The 19,148-nt window shown below is 41.7% G+C and overlaps 1 protein-coding gene across 4 annotated transcripts in view; it reads left to right on the top strand.

The window, feature by feature from the left end:
• EPM2A (EPM2A glucan phosphatase, laforin) overlaps window positions 1-18,942 on the top strand; it is a 120,442-nt gene extending 101,500 nt beyond the window's left edge. Inside the window, exons 4-5 of one of the 4 annotated variants that reach the window (XM_055535876.1) lie at window positions 13,865-13,919; window positions 18,888-18,942. In XM_055535876.1, the coding sequence (XP_055391851.1) occupies window positions 13,865-13,919; window positions 18,888-18,927 (95 nt within the window). In that variant the 3' untranslated portion in view covers window positions 18,928-18,942. Of the gene's footprint in view, window positions 1-1,066; window positions 3,581-13,864; window positions 13,920-18,887 lie in introns of those variants that run through there. The other 3 variants (XM_055535877.1, XM_055535874.1, XM_055535878.1) reach the window with 3 other exon arrangements.
• Window positions 18,943-19,148: the final 206 nt, after the last annotated feature.

The raw sequence follows: 19,148 nt of genomic DNA, 5'->3' as shown, positions 1-19,148 counted from the left end.
GCTCTGAGAATCTGAGAGCAGAAGAAACTCTAGGCAACTAAGAGTTTGCTGGCTTTAGGGGGCTCTCTGTCCCTAGGATGATAGAGAGGGCGTGGGTCCAGCAGGCCTCAGCAGAGCATTGTATATCCTGTTTCAGTGTGCTGAGGGGAAGACACTGGACATCTAATCATCAGGACAGGAGCCACAGGGCAGCAACACCTATAATCATAATTGCCCAGTAAAGGGAAACTGAATCAGTTTTAATACACACTGTGATGGTGGTGGTGGTGGTGGTTTAGACACGAAGTCGTGTCCGACTCTTTGTGACCCCGCGGACTGTAGCCCACTAGGCTCCTCTGTCCATGGGAATTCCCAGGCAAGAATGCTGGAATGGGTTGTCATTCCCTTCTCCAAGGGATCTTCCTGACCCAGGGATCGAAGCCAGGTCTCCTGTGTTGCAGGCGGATTCTTTACTGCTGAGCTACCAGAGAAGCCCCAATACACACTGTTATCTTGAGGGAATACATAAATGACTGGCTATCCCACGTGTGTCAATTAACAAGTTAGCCATTCCCCTGGACAAATCAAAACTAGCTTTTGTCTGATGAGGCAGATGGACTCCTTTAACCAATAGGGACTAATTCTGCTTGCATTTACCTGGAAGATCCTATTGGATTAAAGGAAATTCAGGTGATAGGACCTGTGAGCTTCTCTTTAAAATCCTTTAAACCTCTGCCCAGACCCCTCTGATTGATGAAAGGACCCATGCTTCTGAGGCTGGGCTCTAGTGAACTTCCCTTTGAAGGGAGGTTTGCAGGGATGCAGGCTCACTCAAAAGAGCAGCAAAATCCAGTGACAATTCAGATCTGACTTATTGCCTCCCGGCTGCTCTTTCCACTTTATGATGAGCAGGTTCTGCTATCGTCTCACCTTTTCCTTCTACACAAAGGAGGGAAGCAAGCTCCGCCATGCCCGCCTCTCCCGCCGAAACGCCGCGATTTCTGGGGTGCGCTGCAGGAGTGACTATTAGGGGCAGCCCGGGGTGGTTCCGGTCTCACCGGTCTGTGCTGTGCTCTCTCAACCGCAGGCCGCGTCCAGATGCTGCCGCAGGCGGTGTGTCTCCTGCACGCGCTGCTGGAGAAGGGACACACGGTGTACGTGCACTGCAACGCCGGCGTGGGGCGCTCCACCGCCGCCGTGTGCGGCTGGCTGCAGTACGTGCTGGGCTGGAGCCGCAGGAAAGTGCAGTATTTCCTCGTGGCCAAGAGGCCGGCGGTGTACATTGACGAAGAAGCCCTGGCCCGCGCAGAAGAAGACTTTTATCAGAAATTCGGGAAGATTCGATCTTCCGTGTGCGATGTGTAGGGTGATGATGGATCCGCGTCCCTCCCTCCGAGTTTCCTTAGGAAGCCTGGAGTGATGCTAGTTATTGACCTAAAAGCCAAGATTCTTCCTCGACTGGAAAGACGGGTCCTGCCACCCCCACTCCCCCCACCCCCCAATCCCGACCCGCCTTCTTTAGTCTGGGGCTGACTTTCGGCTCTGCTTTGGTTGAACTGGATGTTCTTTGAAATATTTTGCAAACAGTGCTGTGACTGATCCCGAGAAAAATCCACGAGCAGTTGGGCTGTGCAGCGCGCTTCCAGCATCAGACGGAAAGGGAACGGGCTCAGGTCCGTGCCGGCGGGCGGATGGCACCTGCTGCACAGCCAGTGCTTTGCTGTCCTGTGGACGCACCGCTGCTTTGGCTTGTTGCCTTGTGACTTGGCAGGCGGAAGAAAAGTTCGGGAGTTACCTAGATGTTACACACACACACACACACACACACACACACACACACACACACACCTTTTCTGCTGAACTGAAATGGAATTATAAAGTAAGAATTGGTCAGTTGGCCAAAGAAGAGAATAGAGTGGGTGAGAGCCTGGACTGTGATAAAGGGAGAGCCCTGTATGGCCCAACACGATGACTTTCTAGCTTTTTTTTTTTTTGCATCCTACTTCAGAGTTGTTAGAACGTGTTCCAAAGCCTCACCTTCCTTCTGTATGCACAACCCAGTGTGATGACCTCAGTAACCTTACTATCTTTATGTGTTTTAGCTGAGGCTCTGTGCGCAGAGCTAGGGTGCCCGGGTCTCAAGGCTGGTCAGGGATGAGCTGGAGTTTATCACTCAGGTTACTTGACTCAGTGTTGTGAAAAGCACAACACCTGCGGTGTTGCCAGCACACTTTAGTGAGTTCAGTCTCTCCCAGTGGAAGGTCAGTTTGTCTGCAGCAGTTTCTACAGTGAGAAATGGAGCAGTGTTCTAACAGTCACCATAGAATTCAGGAAAGGTAATTATCCTAATTTAAACCACAGTGGGCTGTCTCCAGGCATGAGTGGCCCGAGCCATACGTCGCTCACAAGAGGAGCTGTGTTCCCAGAAGAGCCCCAAGTGCCAAAGTCCATAGTTAATTGTTTCACAGATTAGGGGTGATCCTGGTTTACCCTCAGTTTAATGCAAAACAGTTACTGTACCTCCAGACAGTGCAATTCACTATCTGGGGCTCTATAAGAAATTCAAAGATTAATAAAATTTTGCCTTCAAAAAGCTCATAGCCTAGAAGCATCCCTGTGTTCAATCAGGTGCTCTGGAGGGTTGAACTGGTAATGATTGGCTGGTATGGGAAAGGGGAAGTCATTTTTATTGGATGCCTCTTATGTGCTGGATGCTTTACAATCTTATGTAATGTGATCTTCATGGTACCCCATGTGGAAGGTTTTTATTATCTCTGTTATAGAGATGAGGAAACTAAGATTCTCAGAGATGAAATCAACTGTCCTCAGTCATGTGGTGAATAAATAGATGAAATATGACAAGAGTTGTTTGACTCAGAGCCGTACTTTTTTCTGTTAACCTACAATGCTTATTTATGTTTCTGCTCCTTCTTTTCTTCCATAAATATTTATTGATAGTTGTCAGAGAGTCTGTTTTAGGAAGTATGGGGGCTAGAAGGGCAAAAGGTGAGTTCCAGTGGAATTCAGAGGAGGGAGAGGTGTCCTGTAACTGGGACTCAGAGAAAATGGTGTTTCATTTGAGCAGAGAAGGCTAGGCAGGACAAATGTATCCTGTGATTTTCAGAGTAAAATGTATAAGCTAACATTATATAATGTGAAGACCATCTCTCTTGTTAAAAACAAGTAAAAATAACTACTGTGTTCAAGTAATCCATTTATAGTCAAAACGTGTTTGGTAAAATTTAATCTTAAAAATGGAATATTTCTAATTATATAAATGTGTGTGTGTGTGTGTGTGTGTGTGTGTGTGTGAATTTCTTTAATGTCTAGGAAGTCCAGCTATGTAACTTCCACTATAGAAAGACATTTTTTTGGGTAGATTTTTCCCTGTTTTGCTTTGATAGACAAAATCAGTTTAGGGCTATTAAAAAATGTTTTGGAACAACTTCCCATCTTCAATGAATGGGATGTCCAATGTATTTAAAAATCACCTGGAACTTTTGCTAAATAAAAGCATTAAAAATGACTTCTGTGTACAGGATTTTTAAAATGTTTCTAACTTAGTCTGAAATCTCAAGGAACAAACTGTTTGCTTATTTGAAAAAGAGTCAGTTGGCTGAGCTAAATTGTTTCTTCCTTATCACTCACTTTCTCATTAGCTGATCAAAATGGGCAGTTACAGGACAAAAGAAAGTCATAGGTGAGGACACCACAAAGACTTGAAGATGGAAAGCTCAAGAGTGTGTCAGAGAAAATCAAAGTGATGTTGTTCCATCAGCTGCTTGTCACTGGCATTAACAAAACTTTTCAGTCACACATTTTTCAAAGAAAATCATAACATCTCACCCAGGGTAAAGAAGTGTCCAAATAAGTTTATTTTCTCTTAGACTCGAAACATTTTCCTTTAATTATTTTGTGTGCTAATGTTAGGAAAAATTAAACACACTCTTTTGATTAACACTAAGGTAAGGGTGAAAACTATTTGGTTTGACCATTTTAAGAAAAAATGTGGTTAGGATTTTGGAAACTATAGGAAGTAATGAAGGGGGAAAAAAAATTGAGGATGAGCTCACCAGGAAATGAGAAATTGCCATACATGAAAAAATACTGAATAACTAAACAGAGTCAGTTTGATCAGAAGTTAGAACTGAAAATATCTTTGGAGATAATCTAGTTTGATTCTTTTATTTTACAGAGGATCGAACTCAGAGACCTCCAATGACTCTTCCTGCAGCAAAAAAAAAAAAAAAAAAAAAAAAAAGAATTGAGGACGGGTGGAAAGGGATGAGCTGGGGAGATAGGTCAGGAGATTTATTGCCGTGTTGATGGGTTGCAGGGGAGTTTCATGGGAGTGAGAGCAGACAGTGTTGTTAGTGGGGAAGAATTGGTGGGAGGATTAATGGAACCTGGAGTAAGTGCAAGAGAAATGGCTAAAATGAGAAAAAGCAAAGAACAGCAACATATCCAAAAGAAGAAAAAGCAGGTGTTTCCTTTTATAACGATACTACTGGGGAGATTGAGAAGGAAGATGTGAATGTAGAAACGGGGGGTAGGGGTAGGATCAAGTATCCATCTACTTCTCTATGGGACTAGATCACAATAGGAAAAAGGATCAGCTTGCTGTAGTGTGTTGACCAAATAGAGGGGTGGGATGCACAGTGGCTTATTACCTGCTGGGAAAAAAGAGAAAATCTGATAGGAGATAGATTAAGAATAAAAAGAGAAGGACTGGTGAAACTACCTCTCAAAACAACCAAAATAATGGCAATAATAGAACAACAGTGACAACTTTGCTCCTTCCTTCCCCAAACCATTACTCCAGAAGTCTTCCCCAATCCAGTTAATATAATAAGCTTGCAGAGTCTCAGGTTCAGACCTCAATGGGATTAAGTCATTCTTGCTTTTTGTTTTCTTTTTTTTCCTGTTCCAGGTTTCCATTTCTATTGATCTGATTGCTGAGAAACCTTGGTGGCATTAAGTCATTTTTTGCCCCATTCTTCCTTTCAAACCTCACATTTAATCCATCAGGAAAACCTGTCACCTCTCCTTTCGAAATATCTATATAGCCTGACTATGTTTTACTTCTTCCCTCAAACAACCCTAGGTAAACCCACCATGAAGTAGACTGGACTTCAGAAACAGCCTCCTACCTGATCTCCCTGCCCGTGTCTCACCTTGCCTCTCCTCCTGCCCTTACCATGCTCATAAGTGGCCGGGGCAATCCTATAAAATGTATGTTAGATCATACCACTCCCATGCTCACAACCTCCAGTGTCTTGCCTTGTCGCTCAGAATAAAAGGACCTCCACAACCTGGTCCCTTGTTATGTCTCTGACCTCCTACTGCTTTCTGCCTCACTCTGCTCTACCCACATTGGCTGTCATGCTCCTTGATTATTCCGTGTAGACTCCTGTGTCAGGGCACTTGCACTTACTCTTCTCTCTGCCTGGAGTGGTCTTTTTCTTTGTATGTGCAGGGCTCACTTTCATCCCTTCTCTAGCAATGCCTCTCTGCACCACCCTACTAAAATCACCACACCCAGTCCCAGCCTCCCACTCCTCATTCTCTGCTTCATTTTTCTTCATGGAACATATTACTGGCTGGTATATCACATCATTTGCTTATTTGTTTTATTGTCTGCATCCTCTTTACTGCAAATGTAAAAATCATAAAGGCCAAAATTTGTATTCGTTTTGTTTGGAGGAGGAAATGGCAACCCACTCCAGTCCTCTTGCCTGGAAAATCCCATGGATGGAGGAGCCTGGTAGGTTATAGTCCATGGGGTCGAAAAGAGTCAGACATGACTGAGTGACTTCACATTAACCACAACATAATGTTTGGTGATGCACTGACAGTGCCTGTGAGGGAGCTTGGTGTGGTTTGATGGGTTAAGGCCAAGAGTAGCTGGTAACTATTGAAAGCATACGGGGTCCATGTAAGTCTAAGTGCTTTACATATATCAGTATATTTCATCTTCCCAGCAAATCCTATAAGGTAAATATTATTACTATCCCCATTTTACAGATAAGAAATCTAGAGTCACAGAGAAAATGTGAACTTATTCTAAGGCAAGCAGGACAGTTTCACTCCTGGTTTGGTGGTGTCCCTGCTCAGTTGCTAAGTCATGTCTGACTCTTTGCAACCCCACGGACTGTAGCCCTCTAGGCTTGTCAGTCCATGGGACTTCCCAGGCAAGAATACTGGAGTGGGTTGCTATTTCCTTTTCCAGGGGGTCTTCCTGACCCAGCAATTGGGTCTCCTTCAGTGGCAGGAGGATTCTTTACCACTGAGCCACTAGGGAAGACCCTTGGACCAAGTGTTTTGTTTTTTTTTTAAAAACACCAAAAACATTTTGTATTTTATTCAAAATCCTAACATAAAACACATTCAGAACTTTCTTTGGTTGAATAATTAGCTATTTTTAATTATGTAAGATTATTCATAGTTTGGTAAAAATGTGTTTGTGTATTTCATATCATTAGTCTTCTACTGAGCAACTCTTGTTGTTGTTGTTCAGCTGCTCAGTCATGTCCGGCTCTTTGCGACCAAACGGACAGCAGCATGCCAAGCTTCCCTGTCCTTCACCATTTCCTGAAGTTTGCCCAAACTCATGTCCATTGAGTCGGTGAGGCCATCCAACCATCTCATCCTCTGTCATCCCCTTCTCCTTCTGCCTGCAGTCTTTCCCAGCACCAGGGTCTTTTCTAGTGAGTCAACTCTTCGTATCAGATGGCCAAAGTATTGGAGCTTCAGTTTCAGCATCAGTGCTTCCAATGAATATTCAGGACTGATTTCCTTTAGAATTGACTGGTTTGATCTCCTTGCAGTCCAAAATTCTCAAGAGTCTTTTCCAACACCACAGTTCAAAAGCATCAATCCTTCTGTGCTCAGCCTTTGTTATGGTCCAACTCTCACATCCATACATGACTACTGGAAAAACCATATCAACTCTTATCACCTTCTAAAGATGTCTTATTAGTTTTTCTTGCTTTTTTTTTCTTTGATTTCTTAGCATTAATTTAGAGTCAACATAAAATATGTGGTTAGTTTACATTATAGTAGGCATGGAATAGTTAAACAGTTAGGCTCCTGTAACTAGAAGACACTCCAGTGCTTTGGCCACCTCATGCGAAGAGTTGGCTCATTGGAAAAGACTCTGATGCTGGGAGGGACTGGGGGCAGGAGGAGAAGGGGAAGACAGAGAATGAGATGGCTGGATGACATCACTGACTTGATGGATGTGAGTCTCAGAGAACTCCTGGAGTTGGTGATGGACAGGGAAGCCTGGCGTGCTGCGATTCATGGGGTCGCAAAGAGTCAGACACGACTGAGCGACTGAACTGAACTGAACTGAACTAGAAGATATGATAGAGTACCTAAGAATCTGTCCAATGGGGAAAAACTTTAAACTCAAATACGATTGGGAAGTTATCATTTGCCTCAAAGGACAGAAAACAAAGAACAAAATCCACAGACAGCTGAAGAAATATTTGGAGGCAGACAGAAAATGTGGGGCCACTCAAGTAACAGGCAGGATGAATTCCTGTACTATAGTCATATCAGGCATTAGAGCAACATCACTAAAGGAAATGCTACTTAGCATTCAGTGAGTAAGACTGTTGTCATTTAAAACCTGAACTGTAAATGATTAGTATTAAATGGCCTGGTACGGATTACAAAAAAGAAATTCAGAACAAACTGGACAGTGAAAGAATAAAGAGCTGAACCAAGCACGGCACAGAACAGGTAATTGTCATGGTCACACTTATCAAGGCTTTCATCAATTCCTAGTGAGAGAAAACCCAAAACTCATTGAATAAAATTTAGTTCGATAGAATATATTCTTCATTCAATAGAGATCCCTATTGTTGCTTTCTTAAAGCTAAATGACAAATCCAAAGATGGATTCATGGTCCAGACAATTGCAGTGAAGATTCTGTACCCATTGTGGGTGAACAAGATAAGCATACCCTATTTCTTACAGAATGATGTTCAAAGAAAACTTTTGTCTGCCCAGCATCTCACATGTTTCAGGGGCTTAGGCCCTTTCTGTTTATTGTGATTACTGATATATTTGGACATATTTCTATGGTTTCGTTTTTATTTCCCAATAATTTTCTGCTTTTCTATGCCTTATTTTCTCCTTTCTTACTTTTAGTTTTGACTTTATTTCCTGTTCTTTAAAGAAAAGCACATTAACATTGACCTACAGCCACTGGTCTTTATCCCTCCTTCCTATTGACATTATCACAATTATAATTATGAATTGCTTTTTACTTTCTTTTTCTCCTTTTTGTATTTCTGTTTTTCAGTTGTTTGGGAGGGCAAAACATGTTGATGAGGACACATTCTTCATTGCCAGACTTACAGTTACTACCCCATCTGATTTTCTTCCTATCTCTCCCAACTTCCATTATATGTAAGAATTTTAAGCCCAGTGAGTTTCAAGGTTCCAATGAGCACATTACTGTCCATCTCCCTGCAGTATCACATCTCCTTGTTAGGTGTTTTGAGCCACAGTTTTGTTCCTTTAGATCATCCATCAATGCATTTCCAGAAACAAGTGCTGAACGATCTCATCTGCTGGTCATCCTTCTTACTTTTCTATTCATTGTTGCAGGTGGATTGCTATCCTCAAATTTTATGTTGTAATTTCCATTCAGATGTCAGGAGGGATAGCAGGTTTGCCATGTTAAATTAGAATTTTCTCAATCATCATCTATACTGCTGCTGCTGCTGCTGCTAAGTCGCTTCAGTCGTGTCGGACTCTGTGCGACCCCATAGACGGCAGCCCACCAGGCTCCTCCGTCCCTGAGATTCTCCAGGCAAGAACACTGGAGTGGGTTGCCATTTCCTTCTCCAATGCATGAAAGTGGAAAGTGAAAGGGAAGTCACTCAGTAGTATCCGACTCTTAGTGACCCCGTGGACAGCAGCCTAGCAGGCTCCTCCGTCCATGGGGGTTTCCAGGCAAGAGTACTGGAGTGGGTTGCCAGTGCCTTCTCCGTCATCTATATTAGTGACACCCAAACCTCAATCCTCAAGCTCTTTCTTGAGTCCCAGGCCCATATATCAAAATTTTTTTATGAACATTTTTATTTGGGCATATCCCAGGATAGCTATCAAATTCAACATGCCATAAAATGAAGTTTTCTTTCTTTTACTGAGCTTCCCATATTTTCTCCTTTGGGCAGACAGTGGCCACATCTTTCTCCCAGTTGCTCAAGTCAGAAACTGAATGTCGTTTTTGCCACTTTCCTCCCATTCACCAACCCTCTAATGATTCAACAAGTTCTTTCAATTATTTATTTCAACTTCCTAAATATCTCTTAAGTGTTTCCACTTCCAACTGTCTTCTCTGACATGATTATTAAAACATTCTGACTTATCTTCCTACTGTTATTCTTACCCCTTTCCAGACCATTCTTTATATAGCTACCAGAAAAACTTTTCTAAAATTCAAATATGATCCTGTCTTTTTCTTGCTCAGCATTTCTCAATGGCTCCTCATTGTTCTAGGGAAAAGGTTAAAAAGTTCTTATTGTGAAATGGAGGGCTTCCCTGGTGGCTCAGTTGGTAAAGAACCCATCTGCCAGTGTAGGAAACACAAAAGACACAGGTTTGATCCCTGTGTTGAGAAGATGCCCTAGAGGAGGAAATGGCAACTCATTCCAGTATTCTTGCCTGGAGAATCCCACGGAGAGAGGAGCCTGGTGGGCTACAGGCTGTGGGGTCGCAAAGGGTTGGACATGACAGAGCGCTCACTCACACACACACAAAGCTTCTTATGATCCAGATCATGTCTTCCTTCTTTCTTGTAACTTCTGTAACTATCTTTCAAGAGTACACAGTGAATTAAATGTTCTATGACCTTTTCTGTTGTTTTCCTCTATTTCTTTGCATTGATCGCTGAAGAAGGCTTTCTTATCTCTTCTTGCTATTCTTTGGAACTCTGCATTCAGATGTTTATATCTTTCCTTTTCTCCTTTGCTTTTCGCTTCTCTTCTTTTCACAGCTATTTGTAAGGCCTCCCCAGACAGCCATTTTGCTTTTTCGCATTTCTTTTCCATGGGGATGGTCTTGATCCCTGTCTCCTGTACAATGTCAGGAACCTCATTCCATAGTTCATCAGGCACTCTATCTATCAGATATAGGCCCTTAAGTCTATTTCTCACTTCCACTGTATAATCATAAGGGATTTGATTTAGGTCATACCTGAACGGTCTAGTGGTTTTCCCTACTTTCTTCAATTTAAGTCTGAATTTGGCAATAAGGAGTTCATGGTCTGAGCCACAGTCAGCTCCTGGTCTTGTTTTTGCTGACTGTATAGAGCTTCTCCATCTTTGGCTGCAAAGAATATAATCAATCTGATTTCCGTGTTGACCATCTGGTGATGTCCATGTATAGAGTCTTCCCTTGTGTTGTTGGAAGAGGGTGTTTGCTATGACCAGTGCGTTTTCTTGGCAAAACGCTATTAGTCTTTGCCCTGCTTCATTCCGTATTCCAAGGCCAAATTTGCCTGTTACTCCAGGTGTTTCTTGACTTCCTACTTTTGCATTCCAGTCCCCTATAATGAAAAGGACATCTTTTTTGGGTGTTAGTTCTAAAAGGTCTTGTAGGTCTTCATAGAACCGTTCAACTTCAGCTTCTTCAGCGTTACTGGTTGGGGCATAGACTTGGATTACTGTGATATTGAATGGTTTGCCTTGGAAACGAACAGAGATCATTCTGTCGTTTTTGAGATTGCATCCAAGTACTGCATTTTGGACTCTTTTGTTGACCATGATGGCTACTCCATTTCTTCTGAGGGATTCCTGCCTGCAGTAGTAGATATAATGGTCATCTGAGTTAAATTCACCCATTCCAGTCCATTTCAGTTCACTGATTCCTAGAATGTTGACATTCACTCTTGCCATCTCTTGTTTGACCACTTCCAATTTGCCTTGATTCATGGACCTGACATTTCAGGTTCCTATGCAATATTGCTCTTTACAGCATCAGACCTTGCTTCTATCACCAGTCACATCCACAGCTGGGTATTGTTTTTGCTTTGGCTCCATCCCTTCATTCTTTCTGGAGTTATTTCTCCACTGATCTCCAGTAACATATGGGGCACCTACTGACCTGGGGAGTTTCTCGTTCAGTATCCTATCATTTTGCCTTTTCATACTGTTCATGGGGTTCTCAAGGCAAGAATACTGAAGTGGTTTGCCATTCCCTTCTCCAGTGGACCACATTGTGTCAGATCTCTCCACCATGACCCACCCATCTTGGGTTGCCCCAGGGGCATGGCTTAGTTTCATTGAGTTAGACAAGGCTGTGGTCCTAGTGTGATTAGATTGACTAGTTTTGTGTGAGTATGGTTTCAGTGCGTTTGCCCTCTGATGCCCTCTTGCAACACCTACTGTCTTACTTGGGTTTCTCCTACATTGGGCATGGGGTATCTCTTCACGGCTGCTCCAGCAAAGTGCAGCCATTGCTCCTTACCTTGGACGAGGGGTATCTCCTCACCACCACCCTTCCTGACCTTCAACGTGGGATAGCTCCTCTAGGCCCTTCTGCGCCCGCACAGCCACGGCTCCTTGGACGTGGGGTTGGTCCTCCCTGCCACTGCTCCTGGCCTCAGGCATGGGGTTGCTCCTCCCTGCTGCCGCCCCTGGCCTCGGGCTTAGGGGTGTGGGGGCATCTCCTCCCGGCTGCCGCCCCAGACCTCGGATGCTGGCTATCTCCTCTCCACCGCCCCCCTGACCTCAGACGCGGGGTAGCTCCTCTCAGCCGTTCCTGCACCATCGCAGTCTGGTACTCTTGGCAGCTGCCCCTGACCTCGGATGTGGGGTAACTCCTCTTGGCCGCTGCTCTTCGGGCATGGGGTCCTCCCGGCTTCTGCCCCTGACCTCGGACGTGGGGTGGTTTCTCTCGGCCGCACTTAGCACGCCGGGCGCAGCCGCCTGCACTTAGCGCGCCAGTCAATGCAAAGAAATAGAGAAAAACAACAGAATGGGAAAGACTAGAGATCTCTTCAAGAAAATCAGAGATACCAAAGGAACATTTCATGCAAAGATGGGCTAGATAAAGGACAGAAATGGTATGGACCTAACAGAAGCAGAAGATATTAAGAAGAGGTGGAAAGAATATACAGAAGAACTGTACAAAAAAGATCTTTATGACCCAGATAATCACAATGGTGTGATCACTGACCTAGAACCAGACATCCTGGAATGTGAAGTCAAGTGGGCCTTAGAAAGCATCACTATGAACAAAGCTAGTGGAGGTGATGGGATTCCAGTTGAGCAATTTCAAATCCTGAAAGATGATGCTGTGAAAGTGCTGCACTCAATATGCCAGCAAATTTGGAAAACCCAGCAGTGGCCACAGGACTGGAAAAGGTCAGTTTTCATTCCAATCCCAAAGAAAGGCAATGCCAAAGAATGCTCAAACTACCGCACAATTGTGCTCATTTCACACGCTAGTAAAGTAATGCTCAAAATTCTCCAAGCCAGGCTTCAGCAATATGTGAACCGTGAACTTCCTGATGTTCGAGCTGGTTTTAGAAAAGGCAGAGGAACCAGAGATCAAATTGCCAACATCCGCTGGATCATCAAAAAAGCAAGAGAGTTCCAGAAAAACATCTATTTCTGCTTTATTGATTATGCCAAAGCCTTTGACTGTGTGGATCACAATAAACTGTGGAAAATTCTGAAAGAGATGGGAATACCAGACCACCTGACCGGCCTCTTGAGAAATTTGTATGCAGATCAGGAAGCAACAGTTAGAACTGGACATGGAACAACAGACTGGTTTCAAAAAGGAAAAGGAGTACGCCAAGGCTGTATATTACCCTGTTTATTTAACTTATATGCAGAGTACATCATGAGAAACGCTGGACTGGAAGAAACACAAGCTGGAATCAAGATTGCCAGGAGAAATATCAATAACCTCAGATATGCAGATGACACCACCCTTATGGCAGAAAGTGAAGAGGAACTAAAAAGCCTCTTGATGAAAGTGAAAGTGAAGAGTGAAGAAGTTGGCTTAAAGCTCAACACTCAGAAAACAAAGATCATGGTATCCGGTCCCATCACTTCATGGGAAATAGATGGGGAAACAGTGGAAACAGTGTCAGACTTTATTTTTCTGGGCTCCAAAATCACTACAGATGGTGACTGCAGCCATGAAATTAAAAGACGCTTACTCCTTGGAAGGAAAGTTATGACCAACCTAGATAGCATATTCAAAAGCAGAGACATTACTTTGCCAACAAAGGTTCGTCTAGTCAAGGCTATGGTTTTTCCTGTGGTCATGTATGGATGTGAGAGTTGGACTGTGAAGAAGGCTGAGTGCCGAAGAATTGATGCTTTTGAAGTGTGGTGTTGGAGAAGACTCTTGAGAGTCCCTTGGACTGCAAGGAGATCCAACCAGTCCATTCTGAAGGAGATCAGCCCTGGGATTTCTTTGGAAGGAGTGATGCTAAAGCTGAAACTCCAGTACTTTGGCCACCTCATGCGAAGAGTTGACTCATTGGAAAAGACTCTGATGCTGGGAGGGATTGAGGGCAGGAGGAGGAGGGGACGACAGAGGATGAGATGGCTGGATGGTATCATTGACTTGATGGATGTGAGTCTGAGTGAACTCTGGGAGTTGGTGATGGACAGGGAGGCCTGGCATGCTGCGATTCATGGGGTTGCAAAGAGTCGGACATGACTGAGCGACTGATCTGATCTGATTTGATGACCTTTTCTTACCCTCTGGCTTTTGCACATACTCATTCCTCTGCCTGGAACCCACTACCTTCCATCTACGCCTGGCCTGTTCTTTGTTCTCCAAGGTCACCTTCTCGGAGGTGTCTTCATTGGTGCTTAAAGTGGCTCCTCTCCATTATTTTCATAGGACCCATGTTTGATGTTCTTCAAGCACTTACCCCACTGGACCATAACATGTTTAGGTAAGAATTGCAAATAGTGTTTAGCAACATAGGCTTTTGCACATTCTTAGATATGAATTTTGCTAAATACTTCTTTAGCACTGGTGCTCGGGTCTAATGTACATTTTAACCTAAGAGAAATGTGAAGAAAACATTTCAGAATAACTTTGTTTCATGTAAGTTAATGATTGGGTAATTTATTGAAAACTACTATAAGAGGTTTGCTTTTTTTGTTTAATATCCATTTCTGTATATACCACTAGTATTTAATGATATTCAGTTCAGTTCAGTTCAGTCACTCAGTTGTGTCCAACTCTTTGCGACCCCATGAAACAGCATACCAGGCCTCTCTCTCCATCACCAACTCCCAGAGTTTACCCAAACTCATGTGCATCGAGTCCATGATGCCATCCAGCCATCTCATCCTCTGTCATACCCTTCTCTTCCTTCCCCCAATCCCTCCCAGCATCAAGGTCTTTTCCAATGAGTCAACTCTTTGCATGAGGTGGCCAAAGTATTGGAGTTTCAGCCTCAGCATCAGTCCTTCCAATGAACACCCAGGACTGGTCTCCTTTAGGATGGACCGGTTGGATTTCCTTGCAGTCATAGCAAATATATATTAACATCAGAAAGCCATGATCCTAAAAAATTTTATATTGCATTTTCAACCCAATCTCTTGCTGAAAATTGCATTTCTTCAATCCCCTTTGGTTTGCCATCATAGGCTAATACTGATGGCTTTCCAAAAATAACAGCCTTATGAAATACAACGTTATGTGTACCAGGAATATTATTGATTGTACTGTACTGCTTAGTGTTCTCACGATGATTGATCTTGTGGAAGAAATTTCCTTCTGATCAAGCAATTAGGCACAGTTGTTTTCTTGAGCAATAAAAAGTACTTTATGTGAGTGTGAAGCTTACAAATAATTGTTTTCCTCTTCTCAGTAACAACTAGGATTATGTAGTACACATTTCTTGAACTAACTTTACTCTGCCTTGTATTTCTACCCATTTTTACTCCATTGCCTCATCTTTCTTACTTATTTAAAATTTTATTTTCATTTTTCTATATTGTTTAATCCATTATAAGTGTCATATTTAATTCCTTTTGGAGAAAGAGCAGTATAAATAAATACACAAAATAGTTGCCATGTTGAAGCATTTGCACAATAAAGAATGAATACTATTTGTATAAATGTCAAGAAGAAGTGAAATGTCATATGTGTTTCAGGGTAAAATTCTGTCTTTTTAGAAATGAAGATACTCTGTGTGCGTGCATGCTAAGTCACTTAAGTTGTGTCCAGTTCTTTGCAGCCCTATGGACCTTAGCCCATCAAGCTTCTCTGTTCATGGGATTCTCCAGGCAAGAGTACTGGAGTGGGCTGCCATTTCCTTGTCCAAGGCCTCTTTTCCACCCCAGGGATTGACCCTACTTCTCTTATGTCTCCTGCATTGGCAGGTGGATTCTTTACCACTAGTGCCACCTGGGAAACCAGAAGATACTCTAAAAATAGTATTATCCTTCATCCTTTGCTTCATGGACACAAATATCAGAGGATTGTCTCAAATCCACAGACTGTCTTCATGCCTGTGTATTGATTTGACTGATAGGTGCATTCTTACAATTAGGTGAGGATAAGCTAGAATTCAGGTCATCATTGTAAGTTTCCTGTATGTCTAAAACTTTACAGATGGAGGGATGTGTTTTTATTTTCCTTTTCTGGCTAATCCAACAAATTGCCTAATGTCCATAATTTCATTTATGATCAATGGAGTAAGTAATCAGATGTGAACACCTGTTCTTCTTCTATTTATTCTGTTGAGCATAAATACAGCTGCAGTCCTCAGAAAGTCATAAATAAAACTCACAACTGAAAGATTAGACAAACTAGTGATCTGTTACACTTCAGATGTCTGAATAGTGGAATTCTCTCTTCCAGAGAAAACTGCAGATCTGATAGTATTTTTATGACATTAGCAGTATTCCCTTATGAAATTAACATCATTTAAATTTTTTCCTGTATATAGTATACTGTTTTCTCTAAGGATAATCAAAAACTATTAACTTATTTCTTAAAAAGACTCAAATTTCTGTACACAGAAATTTTTCAGTGTTTTAAATATATTAAGCTTATTATTTGAAAATGGAGGTGACATTCTTTGGAAGATAATAGATCATTGCATATGTAAACCAATTAGATAAAGTAGGCTTGTGTATAATCATTGGCAAGCAGTAATCAGAGTTGTGTAAAGAAAATTTTTTTATTATTAAGTTATTTAAGTAGTTCTGATTAAGCATGAGAAAGAACAACTGATATATTTCAAGTGTCTTTTGCAAAGTGATTTTGAAGTGTCTATAAGCAAATATCTCAGTTTTGAAGTATTTGCCAATAGTCTTTCTCCAGGAATTTGTTGTTAGCACAGAATAGGTTTTATCCCTCAGTGGTCTACTTTTTTTTAAGATCAAAGAGAAAACTTTTCTGATTCATATGATACACAATTTTTTATTGCAATTTTTAATAAAAGAAGTAGAAGATACCAAAATCCACATTTTAGTCAGGAATCAATCTTCCCTCAGCTCATAATAAAAATGTTTTCAATGAGATATTTTGCAAAAATAAAAAAGAGAGAAACCTGGGTTAGGAATAGTGAAAAAAATCTAGGGTATTTAAATAAGCCTACCATTTGCTGTTGTTGCTAAAAAGACTAACAAAATGATGCAGATTTTAAACACAAAAATATATAAACAAGGAGCACTCAGGTCTTGACCACATAAAGTATTTAGTACATAATTTTTGTTTTGACCACCAGTTCATTGAAGAATTATGCTGTTTTGTTAACAAGTTTGCAGTAGGATATTGACATTTACAGATTAGACAGTTTTCCAAAGAGGATTTCTGATTTCTTCAGAACTATGGATAGAGAAAACAAGATCCAGAGATTGCTTTATGGGCTTCCCTGATTAGCTAAGTTGGTAAATAATCAGCCTGCAATGCAGGAGACCCCAGTTCAAATCCTGGGTTGGGAAGATCCCCTGGAGAAGGGAAAGGATACCCACTCCAGTATTCTGCCCTGAATATTCCGTAGACTATATAGTCCATGGGATCTCTTTGTACTAGTAAATTCAACTTTTGAACAATCGTGCAAATGCTTACTATTTTTTAGGTAGTATTTGGGACTTTCACTTAATATTCACAATGGTTTTATTAAATGGATGCAAGTATCAAACCATATATAAACAAGCTTGGGACAATTCATTTGGAGAGAAGAAGACAACGGAAAGAAATAACACTCCAAATATTTGAAGGACTGAGTAAATAAGGCAATTTTTGCACTTGCACTTGCTTCTCCAGAGGCCAGTAGAAATGTTCATGGCTGGGAGTTATATGGTGGTGGTTTTGGGGTTGGGAAGATCCCCTGGAGAAGGGAATGGCAACCCACTCCAGTATTCTTGCTGGTAGAATTCCATGGACAGAGGAGCCTGGCAGACTACAGTCCATGGGGTCGCAAAAAGTTGGACATGACTGAGAGACTAACACTTTCAATTTTGGGTTTCTTTAGGGAATAACTTTCTGAACAGAATTGGAAAATGGTAAAACAGATTTGCTTTGTGATATAATGAGCTTCGCACCACTAAATGATTTTAAACTAGAAGTTGAAAACTCTCCCGCTACAAGTATTTTAAAGAGGATTGGTTCCTAGATGGAAGACTTGATCTTATGACTTCTGAGATCCTTTTCAAAGTTAACAATCTATGCTTCTAATGAATGATTTATGTCAACTTTCAATTTCCTCTTTTCCCTTGAACGTTGAAAGCTACAAACTGACATTTACCAAGGCTATCAAAGGACATGAGAGGACAGTACAGATGTCCTACCATGCTCAAAGAGAAACATAAATGCTCAGTTGGCTCTTGCTCCTCCCTAATGATGTTGGAGAAGATAGTGTAAAGGAAGGAATGAATGAATGAACAGATAAATAAATAAGTATAAGCCTTCTGTTGAGATGCAGGGGTTCACATTATGTATGTAGGCAACCCTGGAATAACATATCTGAGGCCAAATGGAATGAGCTGCAGAGAACTTTTCTAATGAGATGAACTTTAAAAGCCAAAGAAGCTCATAGCCTGCAGGAGAGAGGAGGCCATCTTTGCCACAGGATTCAATCTCTGAAATCATTTGGAGTTCATATAAGTGTCTTTATTGACTAGAAATCATTATCTTCTCCGTGCATTTTCCATGTAAGATGTTTATTTGGAATTCATGAAAATTTTACTTTAAAACATCTCTAACAACAATCCAACCTGGTGTCAGGAAAACTTATTTAAATATGATCATTTCTGGACACAGTTCTAGTTTATTGGCAGACAATTCTATGGTTTGTGTTCATGCATACATGCTAAGTTGCTTCAGTTGCGTCCGACTCTTTGTGACCCTTTGGACCGTAGCCCACCAGGCTCCTCTGTCCATGGGATTCTTGAGAGATAAGGTATATTGACCAATCAGTTCCTGCTCAGCTATTCATTTTTTAACTTTGGGTCAAGCATAGAATCAGATCACTTGACTCAGAACGCTACTCAAGGTAAGTATATTAGACATGCTAGGATTTCACTAATTACCTAGTCTTGTGGCTAACCACCATCCTCTCCCTCCTGCTGGAAGAACTTACTTCCATTTACTGTTTCATGGGACAAAAGCTGTTTGCTAAGACAACGTCTTAGCCAAGTACATTAAAGAGAAGAATACTTGTGAGTATAATCACATTTCTCACATAAATAAACCCTGAGTAGTTTTCTCCCCATTTTCCCTACTGTTTCATTTTTTCCCTTTGATATAATTTACTGCTTATTCTGTTAAAGCAATTAGATATTTGTGTTAATTAGATATTTATTGTCTGTACTGAAGTGAAGGTACTTAGCTCAGGATGGGAAGTGGCTTACAGAAGTTTATTCTGAGAGTAACTTTTTGTTTTGCTGTTTTCTCTGAGGCACAGTCTATTTGTTCAACCCTGTTGTATGGCTCTCTAAAAATACATCAAACTAAAATGGCCCTCAAAGAAGCACTTCTTCTATGCTGTTTGGTGCTTAAAAATGTGTTGATTATACGACTTTCTTCTTTAGCACCACTGGAGAAGAGAGATGACCGGCTAAAGAGGTAATGTGCATAATCCTTCTCATTTACCACGATTCAACTGTTTATGAAGTGAAACTTGTGAAACAAGTGTAAGGAATAGCAAAAGTATTTTCAT

Source organism: Bubalus kerabau, chromosome 9 (assembly GCF_029407905.1).
Source record: "Bubalus kerabau isolate K-KA32 ecotype Philippines breed swamp buffalo chromosome 9, PCC_UOA_SB_1v2, whole genome shotgun sequence".
Taxonomy (NCBI): domain Eukaryota; kingdom Metazoa; phylum Chordata; class Mammalia; order Artiodactyla; family Bovidae; genus Bubalus; species Bubalus kerabau.
The sequence above is the reverse complement of the archived record's forward strand: the minus strand, read 5'-3'. Positions and strand labels throughout refer to the sequence as shown.